The 20402-nt window shown below is 26.3% G+C and overlaps 9 protein-coding genes across 9 annotated transcripts; 2 read left to right on the top strand and 7 right to left on the bottom strand. All coding sequences in view use genetic code 12, as the record gives it.

Annotated features, from left to right (window-relative positions):
* Nucleotides 1–190: 190 nt before the first annotated feature.
* KGF54_004254 (uncharacterized protein) lies at nucleotides 191–1522 on the top strand (the record flags this gene model as incomplete). The annotated part of the gene is made up of 1 exon (XM_051764933.1): nucleotides 191–1522. One exon carries the CDS (start codon nucleotides 191–193, stop codon nucleotides 1520–1522), a length of 1332 nt encoding a protein of 443 aa, XP_051618296.1.
* A 318-nt stretch (nucleotides 1523–1840) lies between these two features.
* On the top strand, nucleotides 1841–8431 carry BPH1 (Bph1p; the record flags this gene model as incomplete). The annotated part of the gene is made up of 1 exon (XM_051764932.1): nucleotides 1841–8431. The coding sequence occupies one exon, from the start codon at nucleotides 1841–1843 to the stop codon at nucleotides 8429–8431; it is 6591 nt and encodes a 2196-aa protein (XP_051618295.1).
* A 90-nt stretch (nucleotides 8432–8521) lies between these two features.
* Nucleotides 8522–9349, bottom strand: KGF54_004252 (uncharacterized protein; the record flags this gene model as incomplete). Its single annotated transcript, XM_051764931.1, has 1 exon — nucleotides 8522–9349. One exon carries the CDS (start codon nucleotides 9347–9349, stop codon nucleotides 8522–8524), a length of 828 nt encoding a protein of 275 aa, XP_051618294.1.
* Nucleotides 9350–10020: 671 nt separating this feature from the next.
* KGF54_004251 (uncharacterized protein) lies at nucleotides 10021–11625 on the bottom strand (the record flags this gene model as incomplete). Its single annotated transcript, XM_051764930.1, has 1 exon — nucleotides 10021–11625. One exon carries the CDS (start codon nucleotides 11623–11625, stop codon nucleotides 10021–10023), a length of 1605 nt encoding a protein of 534 aa, XP_051618293.1.
* Nucleotides 11626–12541: 916 nt separating this feature from the next.
* KGF54_004250 (uncharacterized protein) lies at nucleotides 12542–13924 on the bottom strand (the record flags this gene model as incomplete). Its single annotated transcript, XM_051764929.1, has 1 exon — nucleotides 12542–13924. The coding sequence occupies one exon, from the start codon at nucleotides 13922–13924 to the stop codon at nucleotides 12542–12544; it is 1383 nt and encodes a 460-aa protein (XP_051618292.1).
* A 1090-nt stretch (nucleotides 13925–15014) lies between these two features.
* On the bottom strand, nucleotides 15015–15878 carry RPS14B (40S ribosomal protein uS11; the record flags this gene model as incomplete). The annotated part of the gene is made up of 2 exons (XM_051764927.1): nucleotides 15015–15403; nucleotides 15869–15878. The coding sequence occupies 2 exons, from the start codon at nucleotides 15876–15878 to the stop codon at nucleotides 15015–15017; spliced, it is 399 nt and encodes a 132-aa protein (XP_051618291.1).
* Nucleotides 15879–16312: 434 nt separating this feature from the next.
* RPS22A (40S ribosomal protein uS8) lies at nucleotides 16313–16705 on the bottom strand (the record flags this gene model as incomplete). Its single annotated transcript, XM_051764926.1, has 1 exon — nucleotides 16313–16705. The coding sequence occupies one exon, from the start codon at nucleotides 16703–16705 to the stop codon at nucleotides 16313–16315; it is 393 nt and encodes a 130-aa protein (XP_051618290.1).
* Nucleotides 16706–18192: 1487 nt separating this feature from the next.
* On the bottom strand, nucleotides 18193–18809 carry KGF54_004247 (uncharacterized protein; the record flags this gene model as incomplete). The annotated part of the gene is made up of 2 exons (XM_051764925.1): nucleotides 18193–18696; nucleotides 18786–18809. The coding sequence occupies 2 exons, from the start codon at nucleotides 18807–18809 to the stop codon at nucleotides 18193–18195; spliced, it is 528 nt and encodes a 175-aa protein (XP_051618289.1).
* Nucleotides 18810–19319: 510 nt separating this feature from the next.
* KGF54_004246 (uncharacterized protein) lies at nucleotides 19320–20312 on the bottom strand (the record flags this gene model as incomplete). The annotated part of the gene is made up of 1 exon (XM_051764924.1): nucleotides 19320–20312. One exon carries the CDS (start codon nucleotides 20310–20312, stop codon nucleotides 19320–19322), a length of 993 nt encoding a protein of 330 aa, XP_051618288.1.
* Between the last annotated feature and the right edge of the window lie 90 nt (nucleotides 20313–20402).

Below are 20402 nucleotides of genomic sequence, written 5' to 3'. Positions count from 1 at the left end.
ATATTGAAAGCATTTAGTGTAATTGAAGTTGTTACTTTCCACTACATTATAAAACATAAACAAATGAAATAAAAAAATTATCGTAAGCCGCATTATTTTGATTTCAAGATTTTTAATCTCAAGAGCCAAGTTAGTTTTTAATTACAACAACTACATAACAAGAAGCAAGAAGAATGAATAAGTGTTAAATATGGCCAGTACAGATAACGATAATGTTACAGCTCCCTCATCGGTAGATGCAACTCAAAAACAAAATAAAAGAAAAGGATTATTAGAAGATGACTTTTTTTCATTAAGTGGTGGATTATTAGGTTCAAGAAAGAAAAAGAAAACAAAGAGTAAGCCATTACCGGGTTCAAGCTCACCAATATCATCAGAATTTAGTAACCCCATACCTATCAGATCAGAAGATCCAACTTTGGTAAAAAATGAAGATAAATCTGAAGATTTTATAACTCCAAAATCAAGTTTTACCGAATCCAAAGAATCACCAACCAAACTTGAAGGATCAAGTACACCACCAGTACTAGATAAAGAAAAAATGAGAAGAGAAATTGAACTACAAATTAATCTCAAGAAAAACACAAAACAATCATCAACCCCACTACTAGATGAATCAGACGATTCAGATGATGAACTGGTTCTACTACCAAAAAGATCACCTTCAGTTACACTAACAACTACATCATCAAATGTTGACGAAAATTCAACATCATACAAATTTACTGAAGAAAATGAAAAGAAAAGAAAGTACATTATAAGAGTTACCACAAAATTACCAACACCACAAAATATAACTGCTCAAGTTGATTTAGGATGTAAAGGTTTAAAATCATTTGATAAAATTTTAAAATCTTCAGTTGATTTTTTCAAAAAGACTTATGAAACTCATTTACCAGAAATTTACCTTACTCGATATGACCATAGTTTAAGTAGTCTAGTTTGGGTAGAAGGTAAGATTTTAATTCATTCATTTTATACTCCAAAAACCTTAAGAATACCCCCACCAGGAAACCAATTTAACTCATTAGTAGACAAAGTTGAATCAATGGATCCAACATTGATACTGGTTTTTCTCATATCGAAAATGAATAGTGGGAATTTTATGCATGTTTTCCCTGAACTAAAAAATAATAATGAAATAGAAAATGATAAACAGATAGCTGCTATAGCTGAAACTCATGAAAAGGAAGAGGAAGATGAATCAAGTAGTGATGAAGAAGACTTGGTTGTTGAAGATAAGACCGCTGATCCAACAAATAGTGAAACAATTGAAGTTGGCGATGGAGTTTTTTCAATTGGATTAAAAGGTAAAGATAATAAGAAGATTCTATGCAAAGTTACACCAGATACCAAGTTAAGAAACTTATTAAAATTCTATTTAGATAAAAAGGGTTTGAAAGAATCTGAAGTAAATTTATCAAATGCTAAGTTAATTTTTGATGATGAAGAAATGAATTTAGATGAAGTTGTTGGTGATACAGAGTTAGAAGATGATTTTGAAATTCAAGTGATTTTATAATGAGCTCAGAGCTAATTGTAGTTTATTTTTTTAATGATTTAATGATTAATAAAATTACATTTCATGCGTAGAATGGATTGCAATTTATCGTTTTCTGAAACTCTTGATGTTAATTTGGTATAAATCAATTCGTGTCTCGGGTGCTACCAAATACCCCACGATAAGAAATTTATTATACTGCAAATTTATTATTTATGGTTTACAATTATAATAAATACAACCAACATAAGATCAAAGCTTTAACGATATCAATTGTCAATTAGTCCTTTTAAAAGGAGAGTGAATTACATATAAATGCAATAAGAAAGTGATTTTGTCATGAGTTCAGACAATCTAGACAATGAAGATGAAAAAGACCAGTACATGATAATTATGGAAAATTTAAAAGAGATATGTCCTCAATTTGAAATTGATAAAGACTCATTGATGTTTTGGCAAGATGTTTTACTGAAAAAAAGTAATAAATATGGAGTTTCTGAAGTTGTTCCTCAAATTGTAAATTATTCACCTGAAAAAGAAGGGCTGATAAATGGCGATAGTTTGGAGTTAGTACTACGAAATTTGGAAAACGAAGATAAAGTTGATGGGGGATTCGGATCAATTGTGTTAGGGATTATTCATTTTGTTATATCATTCAACTATAATTATAAGATAAAATTCCATAAATATTTGCAACAAATTATCAATTCATATCTAGAACAATTGAAGCAAGCGGAACTGGTAACAAACAATGCAAGTTATATTTATCATTATACTAAAATTATAATAACAATGATGGAATTTGGATGTAAAATATCAACTTTCAGGAATATCACAGCATTATTAACTTCAACATCTAATCCGACAACCAAATTTCATATTTTAGATTTATTGGATCAAATTTGCGAAAAATATCCAGCATATTTCCCATTCATGTTAACAACTCAACAAATAAACTTCCCATTCGACAAATCAATAAGTAAATCTTTTACCTTTTATTCATGGCTCAAACTAGAAAAATTTAGAGAAAATAATGATCCTATCACAATTTTCACATTATCAAGCTCAGACCCTGTGAGTACACAAAGTAATTTAATACTAAAGTTCCAAATAATAAATGGGAATCAATTTATGGTGGATTTAAATAATATAATAAACAAGTCAAGAACTCAAATCATGTTTAATCAAATACTAAATGAATCTCCAGATTTTTCGCAAGTTGTATTGACATACAATGAAAATACCAATTTAAGTCTCTACTTAAACGGAGAATATAGTGAAAGCATACCTTGTCCAGCAATCCACAATGATTGTGTAAAATGGAACAAAATCTCAATTGGTGATGACAACATGAAAGATAACACTGAACTTTTATTTAGAAATTTTACCCTACTAAACACAAATTTAAGCATAGAGTGGATTCAATTTTTGTATGGCTTGGGAATTGGGTACAACTGGATTTTCAAAAGTCAAGATGTAGAATCTATACGGAATTTGACTCATCAATTAAGTTATAGATCATTATTCAATTACAATACTAAATTGTTCGAAAAAAACCAGTCACAATCCAATAATAAAAGAACCAGAAAGTCATCAATTAGTAAACTTACATCATTAACTAGAGAAAGCAATACTAAAGAAGCTCAATCTCATACAAATAAAGAGTCCATCACAACTTCATTGAATAAGCTCACGGAAGAACAAGTGCTATATGATTCAAATGATTTTTTCACAGACATAAATTTTAAACAGAGCAAATCTGATTCAAAGCTACAGTTTTATAACTCCAACAACGTTTATCAGAACTTTCATGTATCCAATTTTTTATCAACATTGTTACAAACTCTAGAAAATTCATTGGATCTAACGGATCCAAAATTGAGAGATTCAACATTTTACATCTCATTAAACATAATATTCAAAGCAATCTCTAATAATTGGAGGTTGTACAAAGAGTTTCAATTGAACAATGGATTTGACTTATTGCAGCTCCTATTTATCAAATACAAACTTGTAAATGAAAATCTAGATTTTGATCTTTATGGTTTTATTGATGAAAGAATTGCAGAATTATCTGGATGTCGTGGTATGAACTTATTAAACGTCTTATTATCTTATTGTGGATTTGATTTTGAAAATCCTGCTGATTCTGCTATAGTTGATCACGAGTGTTACAGAATACTAGTATTGAATTTTGAATTGTTCTATGAAACAGATTCCTTTGGATTTTTATTATACCATATTCAAAGTCTAATTACAACTTCGAATTACAAATCACATAATTTAATAGAACTCAAAAGAGCAAAAATATTAAAAAGGCTACTATTTTTTATGCAAAGTCTGAGGTTGAAAGATGTTGAATTTCAAGATCAAACTAAGGAACAATTATTGCAGATATTAAAAATCATACTAACCTTGGACTCTTCTGCAGAAGCAATAATGACAGTATCTTCATATATAATTCATGCCCTTTATAATTCTGAAAGTTCAACACTTTGTGGTACTATAGCATTGCAAGCATTAACAGATTGTCTATGTGATCCAACTACCTCAATCAAGATACTCAAAAAATTCTCAAGATCCATCACTGTTCATTGGATCCTATTGTTATTTAATTTTGAATCAGAGATTGTTGTAAAATGTGGAATTAGATTATTGGTAAGATTGTTAAAGTTATTGGGTGGTCATGTTATGAAACAATTCTTTGTAATTAATCGGGGTTTAGATGTATTAACACTGTCACTCAAATCGTGGTGGAAAAATGAGAGTATTCTAAGTACGATATTCTTAGCATCTTATTCAATTTTTACTGAAACATCACCAACAATAAACAATTTTAAATCCGATTCACTAAATCATATTGAAATGCCAGAATTTTTAATTTTATTAAACAACATGGAATTAAACGCAATGTACACCATGAGTCTAAGTACAGGTAAACTAATGGGAAGTACCCCTTCTACACCAGTACAACCTGGATCCGCCGAAAATACTAGTTTGATTTTTGATGTGATTCATCTGATTAATAGATATTTAGATTGGTTGAAAAAGTTCAACGTATTGTCTGAAATGAAAAAATCAAAGGATTTTATGGAGGGACTTGTTGAATTACTAGGCTATCTCAAATTAAGTACAAGTTGGTATGAAAATGATGCAATACGAGAAAATTTGAAAAAGACATATAAAAACTTGGTGGATTTTATTGCAGAGTTTTATATATCTAACCTAAGTAGTCCAAATTTTGCAAATGGGTTTAAAAATTTAAGTGATTTTTCCAAAATTGTATTATTAGATTTAATTTTCCCACAAATTTTCAATCATGTTAATGAATTCATATCAATATCGAATTTTGTCCACAATGAAAACTACTTGTTTAATAATGTTGCTCAGTTTTTAATTATTTATGAGCAAGAATTAGTGTATAAAAAATACTTCATTTCTTTTGATGATTTGACTACTTTTATTATTTGCATCATAGCGGTCATTGATTATGGAGTTGGGAATGAAACATACAGACTTAAAAATATCTTGAGTGAAAGCATTTTATTAAACCTTTTGAAAATATCTTGTGATGTTGATATTATTTTTAAATCAAGTTTCAATAGTTTAACCAAATTTTTGAAGGAGTTATTATACAGACAAATTACCATATTAAATAGAACTGTTTTGACTAATGAACAAATTGCTGTTGCAATAAAATTGATATTAGGTATTGTTTTATCCGGAAATGAGAGTGTCAATCCAGAAATACCATTCAACTTTTTAAGAACTACTTATTTGCTAAGACAGGAAGAATTTCATGATATTATAGGACAATTAAATTGTGATAAAGCATTAATGTCTGAGTTTTTTGAAAATTTAGTACTGAAAAATGATGATGAAACATTGAGTAAACTCAGAAAATACCCGCCATTTGTTAAAAGTATCATCAAAGAATCACAAACTTTGAAACATTGTTTTGCTAAGAAAGAATTTATGAAAGTATCCAATATGATTAGTGTTAGTCTTCACAACGGTGGTAAACTTGGCCAAATGAACAGCATATACATCAAGAGTTTTCAAAAAGATTGTGAACAAATCAAAAAATCAACTATGAACAATGAACTGACGAAATATAACCGTACAGTTCAAGATTTAAAAGAGAACACTGACCATTATTTCCAGATATATCATTCACAGAAAACTGAAACAAGAAGAATCTTAGGTGATAGTAAAGTAAAAGGTGGATACACCCTAGATTATATTGAGAATGTCGATCGAATGAGAACGAGATTAATTGAAGAAGAGCAAGTACCACATTCTGAAAAATTTGGATATACGTTTGATATACCTTTAAAACAAGTTGATGATTATGATGAATCAAATGAATATGATTTTGCATTAATATCTAGTGAAATTGATACTATGAGTTTATCAAAAGATGATAATAGCAATGGAATAGAATTAGATGATCGACCAGATGAAATAGATGCAAGAGATATTGATGAAGAAGCATCCAAAGAATTTGATGATAAGAATAGAAGAGTTAGTAGAAGCTTATATGTTGGAGATAAAATAATGGCACTTTGGAATATCAGTAGAATCAATGCATTGGTACCTGTTGAAAGTTTAATGATATTAGGGGTTAGTCATTTATATTTAATTGAAAATTATTTTCATGGAGACGATGGAAATATAATTGATGTGGACGATGCACCAGAAGAACAAAGAGATCCAATTTTACAGTTAGTTAATTCACAATCCAAAAAACTTGATAAATCAAATTATAAAACCCATAGATCGACCAATTGGAGTTTAGATAAATTGAGTTCAATTTCAAAACGTCAATTCTTACTAAGAGATAATGCCTTAGAAATGTTTTTCAGTGATGGTGCAGGAATTTTAATAACTTGTTTAACAACAAAAGAAAGAAACGCAATTCATAATAAATTACAAAACCTTACTACAAATAAGGGTATTGATTATGAATTATCACAAGCATTACTGTTTAATTCAAATTCAGATACCAATGGAAGTTTTTCATCAAAATTAGTTTCAGCTTTTTCAAGTACTTCATTAAATAATTTACTTACTTTGTCAGCTACTCAAAAATGGAAAATGGGTGAAATTTCAAATTTTTATTACCTTATGATCATCAATACTTTAGCTGGTAGAACATTTAATGATTTAACTCAATATCCTGTTTTTCCATGGGTTATTGCTGATTATACAAGTGAAAATTTGGATTTATCAAATCCCAAAACATTTAGAGATTTGTCAAAGCCAATGGGTGCCCAAACTGAAGCAAGAGCTAATCAATTTAAAGAGAGATTTGAAGCGTTACATAGCTTAGATGATAAAGATGCTCCTGCTTTCCATTATGGTACTCATTATTCATCAGCAATGATTGTTAGTTCTTTTTTAATTAGATTAAAACCATATGTTCAGTCATATTTATTATTACAAGGCGGTAAATTTGATCATGCAGATAGATTGTTTAATTCGGTTGAAAAAGCTTGGAGCTCAGCATCAAAAGATAATACAACAGATGTTAGAGAATTAATTCCTGAATTTTTTTACTTACCTGATTTTTTGGTAAATACAAATAAATTTGAATTTGGTAAATTACAAAATGGTGAATCAGCAAATGATGTTGAATTACCTCCATGGGCTCATGGTGATCCTAAAATCTTTATAGCTAAAAATAGAGAAGCTTTAGAAAGTCCTTTTGTTTCTGCAAATTTACATTCATGGATTGATTTAGTGTTTGGGTATAAACAAAATGGTGAAGAAGCTATTGATGCATTAAATGTTTTCCATCATTATTCGTATAATGGAGCTATAAATTTAGATCATATACATGATGAAGTAGAGAAAAGAGCTGTTATTGGTATGATAAATAATTTTGGCCAAACTCCAATAAAAGTATTTCAAAAACCGCATATTATGAAAGAAGTTTTAAATATTCCAGATTTTTATATGAGTTTAATTGATTCGAATTCAGCACCAAAATTAGAATTTGAATCTAAATTGAAATCACCAATAGTTAAATTAGAAATAAGTTCAATAAATTCAAATCGTTGGGTAGGTAGACAAAACTGTATATCAAGTGAAGATAATTTATTAATTCGAAAATCTAAAAAATCTAAATTTTCAAGTGGATCTTTATTAATAAATGATAAAATTTTTGAAAATTTACATTGTTGTGATATTTCATTTATTTTACAAATTGGATCTAAATTTTTTATAACTTGTGGAGAAGATGGATTAATTAATGTTTGGAAATGTAAATTAAAACCTAAAATCTCGTTGGAATATATTGCTACTTTAAGAGGTCACTTTAATTGTATTACTAGTATGGTTTATAGTAAAAGTTTTAAAATTGGAATTTCAATTGATACTAGTGGATTGTTGATAATCTGGGATTTAACAAGGTTTAAATTTATTAGAAAAATTGTACCTCCATCAAACTTAAAGTTTGAAATAACAACCAACTTAGTTTCAATCTCAAATAATACTGGGAATTTTGCAATTTTATATGAAGGCAAAGAAAATAATTTACTTAAAATCTATACCATTAATGGTGACGAAATTTTAAAGACAAATCAATTCAATAATTATGAAAACATAACAACAATAGCATTTGGACTAACAGATTTACCAACACTCGATTCAAAATATTCAAATCACTACAATCACGTCTATTGGTCAAACGATTACCTTGCAATATCAACATCAAAAAAAATAGGAAAATTTGAATTAACTTGTATTAGTTCAAATTGGGAACTCAAATCTATACAAAAAATAGATTTATCAACCAAGATTCAAGGTAATATTACTTCTTTACAATTATTTAAATGTTCTGAAGTTGATCATGATGATAAATTAATTAGAGGATTTTTTAAATTAGTTATTGGTGATTCTTTGGGGAAAGTTTATACTTTACATTAATGAAATAAGTTTTGTAACAATTATATGATTTTTCTATTAATTTTGATATCTTCTATATTTACTTTGTAACTGGAACCAAATATCGGAAGCTTATCTCTTTCTAACACCAGATTTATTTCCAGTTTTTCTACCAGTAACAACAACATTTTTTTCATCAACAACAGACTCAACACCACCACCACTTAAAAACCTATCAATATCATCACCACTTTTATTAACTTCTTTCAGTTTTTTTGCATCTTGACGTTGTTCCAAAGTCTTAAAAGCATCTTGAATAGGTACATCTTTAAATTGAGCTGCAAATTCAGGACTTATCCATTCTGCAATATAAGGAGCTAACATTAAACATAAACAAAATATAAAAATTATAGTATATGTCTTATTTCTGAAAATGAAACCAAATGGACTATTCATTATCATGTCCACAATTGCATTATTTGAATTTTCGTAATAATTTATTGATGATTTAATTGATATAATTAATGGTTCATTAACTGATACTAGTGAAGTTTTATTTGGGGTTAATGAACCTAATTTATCTTCATATACTTGTACTTCATCATTTGAAACATTTAATTTAAATCTATTTATCTCAAATTCAAAATCATATGAATCTATAATTAATTGATAATTTTCATCATTTTGTAAATTTTTTAAATTAAATTGATAATTTTTATCTATTACTGGTTGATCAATTGGGTGGAAATTTATATTTTTAAATTTATTTGTATTTTTAGGTAATTTATATAATTGAGCTTTTATTCTATTTGAATTACCTAAATTTGGGATTTTGGATTTAAAAATTTGTGATAATTGATCTATTTCTGTGGGAAAATTTTGGATTTTCACTTTTAAATCTATTGCCTGTATGAATACTAATGAATATAGTAATGATAATAGTATTATGAATTTGTTCATTTTGCAAAAATCTTTAAACACTCTTTATCTCTAATTAGTTGGTATAGTGATTTTTGATTAAACGAGATGGTGATATATAAAACTGAGTTGAAATTTATACAATTGAATGAGAATGAAATTGGTGTTGCCTAACTGATTAAGTCAGATTGAATTATAGTTGGAAAATAAAATAAAATAAAAATAAAAAATATTAGGAAGCCGCACGTTATTCTAAATCAAGTACTTATAATATGGTAGCAACCTCTTTTAATATAAAAAATCCATCACCAAAAAAATTTCAAAATCAAAGCACCTTCTTTCTTTTCTTCTTTTTCTCATTATTGTACATGTATGTGTATTATTGTAGGGCGACAATTCTTTATTTATTTAGTTTCAACGATTGCTGCTCTCTACAACGCATACTATAGTGATACTAGTTTTTTAGGATTAGTCAAGGAACTTACGGGCGTGGTTGAGGTTTTTTTTCTTTGAAAAAAAATTTGTTTCAACTGAGCATTCTAGCCTCCAAACATTTTATGAAAATATATTTCAATATTATTCAAATTCAGAGTATTTATTATTAGTTCCAGTTCATCATTTGTGAACAGTCGATGCAATCGGATTAAAATTATTAACGAGTTGGTGAAATTATACTCTATTATATATTAATTATTTATTGAAAGCAAAATTATCTATTTAGGTTTTAAACTTCTAGAACCCCACCTATCATAACAATACAAACCAATACCAATAAGCACTAAACCCAAACATTGTTCAAAAGTTAAATTATTTAATTTTGAAGATACTAAAAGGGAATCATTTGATGTTGTTGAAAAATTAAAAGTTAGTATTATTGATACTGTTATTAGTACTATTCTTTTTAACATTGATGCTATGGAATAAGATAATGCTGGTATTGAACCTAATAAATGGAATGCTAATAATGTTTGTAAGAAATGAGATATACTATCTAGTATTATTAATATCATTATTTGTAAAAAATCTGATGATGTAGTAGTTGTAATTGTTGGGTCTGACGTAATAGTTGAAGTTAGTTGTTTATACATTGATGGTAATTCATTCATTAAGAACCCTGATATGGAAAATGAAGAACCAATTAATGAACAATATAGTATAATTGTTAATTTATCAGGTTTTGATATTTTATTGAGTTCAAATTTTTCAATTATATAACCAAATGGATTGTTTATATTTATATTATTTTTCAACACTGTACTTTGATATAAAGAAGATTTTGTTGGATTATTATGAGATGGTGGAGTTAATAAATGATTTTCTTTCATTTGATCTAATGATAGATCTGATGTTGAATATGGTAATTTTAATGAATTTGTTCTTTGTCTTACATGTAAAAATTTCCTACCATTACCATTTGAATCATTAGGAGAATTATTATTTGAATGTTGACTTCCATTCAAACTAGTTTTTTCATCATTACTTGAATTATCTAATTCTATTGGTACTTGTTGTTTTTGTTGAAATATTTGTTGTTGAAAATAATTTTGATCTTCAATTTTAAAATTTGGTACTAATGGAGTTGAAGGTCTTGTTAAATCAGTATTTAAAACTAATGAAGCAGGATTATGAATTTCTTCATCATTATTATCCCATGTAATTAATTGTTTACCATAAATATTTTGACCTGCAAATATAATAGTACTTATTAAACATAATAATATACCATTAATTTGTTTTTGATCAATTTCATTTACTTCATTAGTTAATAAATTAGTTTTTGAATTTGGATTTTTTATAGAATCTGATGTTATTATTAATATAACTCCAATTAAAAGTGGTGCTAATGATAAATAAGTAATTAAAGGGAAAATAACTTTATAAATAATTCTATAACCTAGAACAATTAATAAAGGACTTAATGCTTTAATACTTGATATAGTAGGTAAAGGAATTAATGAAGTAGCACTTAATGAAAAATATTTCCCTAAAAATTGAAATAATCCTAATGGGAAAATTTTTAATAATATGGAAATTGATAATATTGGTTGTTTATGAGTTTCAATTGATGGTATACTTCCCTTTGGAAAATAATTTATAAATTTTGGATTTGATCTAGTTAAATAAATAAATAAATAAGCTAATATTGCACCAATTAAAAATTGACATTGTGATAAAAATAATGGATAAGTAAATTTTGTTAATATAATTTTAGTTAATTGTGAAGTTATTGATGATATAAAATACCAAATTAAACATATTATTAAAGTTTTAATCGAAATTGGTGGTATTATATTATTATTTAATAATAGATTAACCATTGATTATATTTATATTATATATATATGATTCATTAAAATATAATATTTAACTATTATGTATTGATTGTTGATTTTCAATAATGGTTGGTTGTAAAAATAATTTACTTTAGAATATTAAAATTATAAAATAAATATTATTAATAATTTCCTCGAGGAATTATTTTTGCTATTCTTTTAAAAATTATTTTGATGAAATAGAGTTAATACTAGAAAATAAGTTTACAAGATACGAACTTAATAGATATTAAAGTTCACGAGATTTCAAGAAGATTTATAATATAATCATTAAGGATAAGCATAACAACACAAAATGAAGTCAAGATTTGTAAGATTGAATTATCATAAGATTTTATACATATTTCAGTTATTGTATTGTTTATTGTTCAGTCAAATTAGTGTAATAAATTTTAGAATTCTTGTGTATCTTGTACCTTAACTAAAATGTTTTAGGGAAGTTAAGGGTAATTAACTTAATCACAAAGACCAATCTATTTTATGCTTAAAACTTTGCTGGTAGTAAATTAGTTAAATAAATACATAACGTATGTATTCCTGATTTGAGTAGTGAACATTAATGACATAGCCATCAACAGTCATGTTATAGGCATTGATCGTATAGTGCTCAATTTCATTTTTAAACAAATGGTTCATAACTCAAAACATAAAATTTTTTCTGGATTTTTGTACCAAATTTGTCATAAATTTCTAAAGTACAAGGCTAAGTTAAATTCTACGCTAGCAACATAATGTATAAAAATAATTAGTAGGAGCAAAACTTATAATCATAGTATACATAATAAATATAATATATTATTCAATATAATTACATACATAAAACTATATCTAACTTTTATAATAAGTAGATCAATAGTACAAAATCAACTTATTTTTGTTTTACTATTTTTTCTTTTAAATTTTATTCATTATCATTTAATTTTGATGCATCAAACCCTTCAGTTTTCATATGTTTTTTATTATAAGCAGGACTTGGATTATTCCAACCTTCAAATTCAGATTGAGTTTTATTATCTTTTACCCAATAAGCAAAAGGATAATTTGGTTGAGTTTTTAAAGGAGTTTCATTAGTTATAATACCCATTGAAATTTGTCTTTCAATTAATGAATCTAAATAAGGAGATAATTTATCTCTTATCATTTCAAAATTTTTATATTTTAAAATATCTTCTGGACCTTCATAAAGGATTTTTTTAATTAATGATGGAATCATTGGTTCATCTTTCATTTCTTCAATTGAATAAAATACTGGATGATTTGTAAAAATTATTGCTTGAGTTTTAGGTAATCTTCTTAATGTTTGTCTTTCAACTCTTACATTAAATTGTTTTGGATCACTTTCATCTAAATCCTTGTATAAATTTGGGAAAAATTTTTCTAATTGAAAAACATTATTCCATTTTAATTTTGTATCCCATGTTATATAATAACTTGCTCTTTCAACTGGATCTTCTGGTCTCATTTTACTAAACCATCTTTCCATTGATTTTTTTAAACTTGTTTTATAATATGGTACATCTTCATGTATTGCATCAATATGTTGACCCATTTTATCACTAACACTAAAACTACCACCCGAGAAAGGAACAGCTCCACCAACTAAATAATGTAAACCATCTTTCTCATTTTTTAAAACAACATAAAAATCTTCTTTTGCAAATTTAGATACATAAATTAAAGGTGCTTCTTTTAATGGTAATGTCATATCAATAACTTCTTTAGTAACTTCATTTCTTATAATTTTACCTTCTTTTTGCCAAGAACCATCTTTTATAATTGTAAATAATAAAGGATATCTAATTAACATATGATCAACAACCATTTCCATTAATTCAGTACATGCTTCAACACCTTCAGGTAACATATCAAAATTTTGTTTACCATATTTAATTCTAATTCTATTTTTTTCAGTAATAAAATGATGATAATATTTATCCATATCTAACCAATGATTTATATCTAATTTAAAAATTGACATTGTTTGATGATATGGCCATCTAAAAGGTCTCCATGGTCTATCATCATAATTTTGAACTTCTTCTGGTCTTATCATTAAAGGTGTTGGTACAGGCATACTTTCATTTGATCCATATACAGTTTTTGATTTTGGAATTGTGTTTGGTGGTGGTTGTGGTTTAGATTTTTCTGAATATGATGGTGATCTTTCTTTATCACTTAATTGTTTCTTGTTTGTTGATAAAAAGGCACATATTTGATTCTTAGATAAATATATTATTAAAAGTATACAAGTCAGGAATATACCTGCTTCTATTAATGTTGGCATCTTGTTTTATTGGTCTTGATGTTAGTTTAAAGTTTTAATCTAAAAAATCGAAAATCAAATGTATCAAAATATTTTTTTAAAGAAATCTAGTTGTTTATATATATTAAAATCCATTTGAAATTAATAAATAAATCTTTAAGTTAAATTAAATGGATTAAATGTTCGAAATAAGTAAAACAATTGGGGTATAAATGATAATCTTAATTGTATTATAATCTTATCTAATAGATAAACTTTGAATATACATAAAGTTACACAAATATAGATAATTTTTTGCAACAATTTTAAAACACACTGGAATTTGAAACCTAAATTGGTAAAAATATTATTTTACACTACTCTTTAATTGAAATTTTTAAATCATCTATTTTTTTAACATTTCCTTAATCAAGTTCTTATATAATTAAACCCCATATTCCAAATCTTCTTTTTACCCCTAAATTTCTTGACTGATATGATTCTAATTGAATCAGAATATTTAACTCTGATGTCATTTTATTTAAAAATTTGATTTTGTTGACCTTGAAAAACTGTTCATAATACATCCAAAATTTTAGTCTATTTTCCATAAAAATACATCATAAGTCCAAATTCCTTTCACTAATCTTTTCTAATCGAAATGTTATGTATCCTAACCCCTTTCCTTAGGCATAATTCAATGCTTTGGTTCTTTTTAATAGATCATTACTTTGGAAGAATAACTTATCTTTGGCGGTACACATGATAAAAAATTAACCGATTTATACTGCAATTTAAAATCCTTTTTCTTCGCAATCTCTATTTCCGACTACATTTGAGACTTTTAAGAGAGAATGAAGTGAAAATAAATGAGCTACAAAGTTGATGATACTAATCAAGATTTTTGACTATTTTATGATATGTATATTTTATAATAATTAATTAAAATACAAAAGTTGTCGTTGTTGTGTTATGTAATTATAATGACACCCAAACCCGTTAATGATGATTTATATGATATATGTTGATGAAAAAACATTGATAACTCTTAAAAAGCTGTTGTAAATTGTAAATGAAGCTTGATGATAATATTAATATATAGATTGTAAAAAATGAAGTAATGTAAACAAGATTATAATCTTCTACCTCTTCTACCACCTTTTCTTCTAGTAGAATCAGATGGAACAGGAGTAACATCTTCAATTCTACCAATTCTTAATCCTGATCTAGCTAAAGCTCTTAAAGCTGATTGACCACCTGGACCAGGAGTTTTAGTTTTAGTACCACCAGTAGCTCTTAATTTAATATGAACAGCAGTGATTCCAACTTCTTTACATTTAGCAGCAACATCTTGAGCAGCCAACATAGCAGCATAAGGAGATGATTCATCTCTATCAGCTTTAACTTTCATACCACCAGTAACTCTGGCTATGGTTTCTTTACCTGATAAATCAGTAACATGGACGAATGTATCGTTAAATGAAGCAAAGATTCTTGCGACACCAAAAACTTGTGAACGATCTAAAAGAAATAAATTTGTTAGTATAATTGTATCAAATTGAGTGTAATTATTTAATTTGTAAAAACGAGGTTGAAATGTGAAATGAAAACGGGCTGCGGACAATTTAATTGATTTAGTATGCATTTGGTTGATTAATTCTTTGAACCTAGGTTCGATTCATTTTAGTGTTTCATTGAAAATTTGATATTTTACTTCATAACATCCCGTTTAAAGGTTCTTTATCTCCTGATGAGGTCCAATCAAATTCTTGTGAAAATTCTATAAATTGTTGATAACTTGATATCTATAATTTAATGCAATGTAGTAGATTTTTATAGTTCTTTCCATTGATGATTACTTCCTCTCAAAATTGATTTACAAAATTCTGTATAACTCTCCGTATCTGTGTTCTCCAATCCTTGTTTATTTTATCCCCTATTTCACTCGTTCTCCAAATGTATAATCTATATTTCATTGAAACATACCAGCTGACATATTGGTTTATTTGATGTGTTATATGTGTTAGATGTATTAGTATCTCTTCAAATGAATTTTCAGTTGTAATTTTTTTTTGGTTTAATCAATTTTTTCATACAAAAGCATTTGGTAGTTTTCGTTCACATACATTATACTTCTTAACTATGTACGCACTTGGTAGTTTTGTACTTGAATTGTGTATCACGTGCGTAAATTTTTTGAGGGTTGAAACCCTATAAATTTGAGCTCCACAAATATTATCATAGTTAATGCTAGTCAAAGAGTGTTTCAAAATATCTATCTACAATTGTGAGGTATTCTAAAGGGGAAAGTTTGTGATATGCTATATTAATTGATTTGATTTTGATCTATAATACATAAGTTTATATATATTTAGTCGTAGTTTGTTGATAATATATTTCTGTATGAAGGTTAAGTTTGGGTGAATGAATTTAGTAGACAAAACCTAAGATTTTACCAGCAACATGTTTTCTTTTAGCTTCTTCATGATCCATAATACCAGCAGAAGTAGTTAAAATAACATAACCAAATTGTCTAGCAGGTAATAAATTATCAGTCCATCTTTCAATATCATTAATTTTAACATTAAATCTTGGAGAAATAACACCACATTTATTTAATCTACCATTTAATTGTACAACAATTTTACCTGATCTATGATCATCAATATATTCAAATTCTCCAATATATCCATGTTTTTGCATAACTGTTAAAAATCTTATAATAACTTTTGATGATGGTCTAATTAAAACTTGTCTTTTACCGGTTTTCTCGGCGTTGTTGATGGCATTTAAAGCATCTGCTAAAACTGAAGTTCTGGTCATCTTATTGAGTTATGTGATGGATGGATGATTTCTTTTAAACTAGATTGAAAATGATAATTGAAAAAAAAAGTTGTAATTTTTCACTATACTCAAAGAATCTCTCTCTCTATTGATTTTTTTTTTTCACTTGAATTACCAATTGTTGTACATACAAAATACTGTATACTAAGAGTAAAGTGAGCTACCAATGATTTTTTTTAACTAAGTAAATTTTTCACTCTCTTTCTCTTTTCTTTTCTTAATTTTTCAATTTATTAAAATTTTTTTATAATCTTTTACCAATCATCTAATAGTATCATTGAATTAAAGATGCCTGTATGTACAATATAAACACTATTTATTGGTATAGAATGATCATTTATTTGAATAGCTCAATATATCATTGAAATGTTAAAGGACACCATATAGAAATTTTAGTTAATAAAGATGGGAAATGAATTTGATTTAATAGACAATGGCAAATTTTGATTTCAAGAGAAGTAAAGATCACTATTTGATAGAGAATTCAACAACTTCAAATGAAAGAGCTAAACAAGATGAATTTTTGATCAATTAGTCGAAGTATAGTAAATACTAACAAAAATATTTTATAGTCTCAAAAATCATTTAGAACCAAACAAAAATTAGCTAAGGCTCAAAAACAAAATAGACCATTACCACAATGGATTAGATTAAGAACTGATAATAAAATTAGATACAATGCTAAAAGAAGACATTGGAGAAGAACTAAATTAGGTATCTAAGTTTTCTGTTTACCTGTACCCATTCATCAAATCAAGTCATTTTCATTATTATATATCATGTTTTTTACGCCAAAAAATTTCTAATCTCATTATTATAAAATATTAAAAAAGCGAAAGAAGTAATTTTAAAGAGGGATTTTTTATTGGTTTTTATGCTTTCCATTTTTATGGGTGTCAATTTATATATTCATCATTATTAAAGTTTTACTTTTTAATACGAATTGGTGTTCTTTTTGATCCAGGATCATTTGTTAAGTGGGTGCATATAAATTTATTTACAATCTTTTTAATATATTATTTTTTTATTAAAGCATCTTAGAAATAGTCAAATAAGGAACTGTAGAGAGATGTTGAGTGTTTATCCTCACTTAAAGTGGCTCAAATTACTAGTTGACATTAATAGACCTAAGCAGTCGAATCCCCAACTACTGTTAGACTAAAAAGCCGAAATGTTTTAGCAGCTCTTAACTTTCTTGCTCCAGAATGAAATTGAACTCTTTTATCTGAAATTGAACTCTTTCACTGATCATGTACAAGATATTGAGACAAATATTATCTAGCTCAAATAATTTTACGTCCTATTCCTTTTTATTTAAAATTAATTTATTAACATGTAATATACACCTTGAAAAAGAAATTGATTACAAAATTTCTTAAAAGAACTTTTCTCTTTAAAACTACCATACCCATGAAATTGTTTCTATTCTTTACCTTAAAAACCCACAAAACCTACTTCAAAAAACCTTATACTTCTTCTTCAAATACAGTTTCAATAGGTTTTTCCATTAAAGCAGAATGAGCACCAACACCAACAATACTAGAACCAATCAACCACATTAAAGTACTTACTGGACTTGCTAAAAATCCTAAAGGTATAGCAACAATTAATAATCCAGTATATAATTGACTAGTATTTAATCTACCAAAAGGAGTAACTAAATCTTCACCACCTAATTTATTTATACCAAATACTCCCAAAATAACAAATCCCAATACAAAAAGTAATAATAAATTTGTAACTAATGCATATATAGATAAACATAAAACTATAGCTAAATAATTTGATGAAAAATAACCTAAATTATAACTTATTCTTTGTTGAATTTCACCAAAATTTGAAGGTTTTGAAATTCTTCTAAAATCAAAAAATTCTTGTGGTGGTCTTAATTTTGATAATGCTTGTTGTATTGATGAAAAATCTGATTTTAATCTATCGATATTTAAACGATCTGATAAATTTGAAAATTGCTTTTAAAGGGAAGTTTGTTAGTACTTGAGTTTGAAAATATATAATTTGATTAAAATTACAGAAGTTCATTGTTTGTATTGAAACATACTGATAAGTTAATAAGATTTGCCATTTTGTATAATAGTGTTCTTTTTTAGTGTCTTGTTTAATTATTAATGAATTCCTGAAAATTCAATAGTCTTGGAAATGTTATAAATAAATGTATATAAAATATAAATTTAATTAATTATTCTCTTTAAATCTAAATATTTTGATTGTGTTGATAAAAATTTGAAATTTTATTTTTTTTTATTTTTTTACGTGTTACACTCTTTTAGATTCTTTTATACAGTGGAGTGATTGGTAGCTCTGGTACTAATAAATTTACGAATCTTGCGCCTTACTTAAGTAGAGTTTAATTGATTAATTAATAATGAATTTGAAGCTTCTTGGAAAGAATGACTTTAATTGAAATAATTATTATAATAATATAGTTGTTTTAAATATCTATTAATAGATTTTAAAATTTAGTCACACTGCAAGAAGTTAAAATTGATGGGAGATGTTTAAAAATTATTAATGAATTCTTTTAAATTTTATTCTTTAATTACTATGAACCAAATATATGCAAAACAATAATCATCTATATAGAATATTGAGAATAATCAATAGTAATTAAATCATTAAGTGAATTACCAGCTCCACTTGAATTTCCATTTGAATTAACTTGATTATTATCAACATTAATTTCTAAATTACCAATTTCTTTTAACTTATCATTTATAAATTCAATTAATTTACCAAAATTTTTATTAAATTTACAATGACACTCCAAAACTTCAATTAATTTAAATTCAACAATAAATTGATAAAATTCATCATTTAAATTAGTTAATACTAAAAACCAAATATTTATAAGATTTTCATAAATTATTTGTTTCTTATATTGAAATTCAGAACTTTTAAAATTAGGTAATTTATGAATTAATTTAGTAGAATCATTTAAAAATTCTAATACTGAAATTTTATTTTCTTCATATTGTTGTTGTATTGGTGGTAATATTGATAATATATAATCTTCTAAACAATTTAAAAATTCAATAAGATAAGGTTTAATTCTTAAATATGAATAATCATTTTCTATATTTCCTTTATAGGGAAGATGATTTATAATTTCTTCAAATTTTTTTTCTAATATTTGAGTAAGTGATTTCATTGATGGTTGATTTGATATTTTTTTAATTGTGGTATGTAATTCTGGATGTAAATCAACTAATTTATTGATTAAATCTTGTAGTTGTGTTTGATTTAAAGTTTCTATTATTCTTGTTGTTGGGAGTGGTTGACCTATAATTTTAGAAGTTTTGGTCTTTTTAATGTTATTAATAGTATTTAATGCATGAAAGTTGGTGGTTGATGGAAAATTGTATTGTTGGTGTTGAGTTGGTTGAATGATTTCTTCTTCTTCGTCTAATCTTCTTTTCTTTTTTTGATTAGATAGAATAGATTCTGAAACTGATCTTGGTATTTGATTTAATGAATGAAAATTATTATGCAATGATGAATTTTGAGAAGGGGTTGTTTTGTTATGTAGATTGTTATTGTTGACTCCCCATTGAAATCCTGCTGACATCATTTCTGACTAGTTGTTTGATGTAAAATTTGCTTTGCCCTTGATTAAAAATTTTAATATGCTAATTGTTTTTTTTATTGTCCTCGTTTAAAA

This window comes from Candida jiufengensis (assembly GCF_024610255.1).
Source record: "Candida jiufengensis strain CBS 10846 chromosome Unknown scaffold1, whole genome shotgun sequence".
NCBI lineage: Eukaryota > Fungi > Ascomycota > Pichiomycetes > Serinales > Debaryomycetaceae > Lodderomyces > Lodderomyces jiufengensis.
The sequence above is the reverse complement of the archived record's forward strand: the minus strand, read 5'-3'. Positions and strand labels throughout refer to the sequence as shown.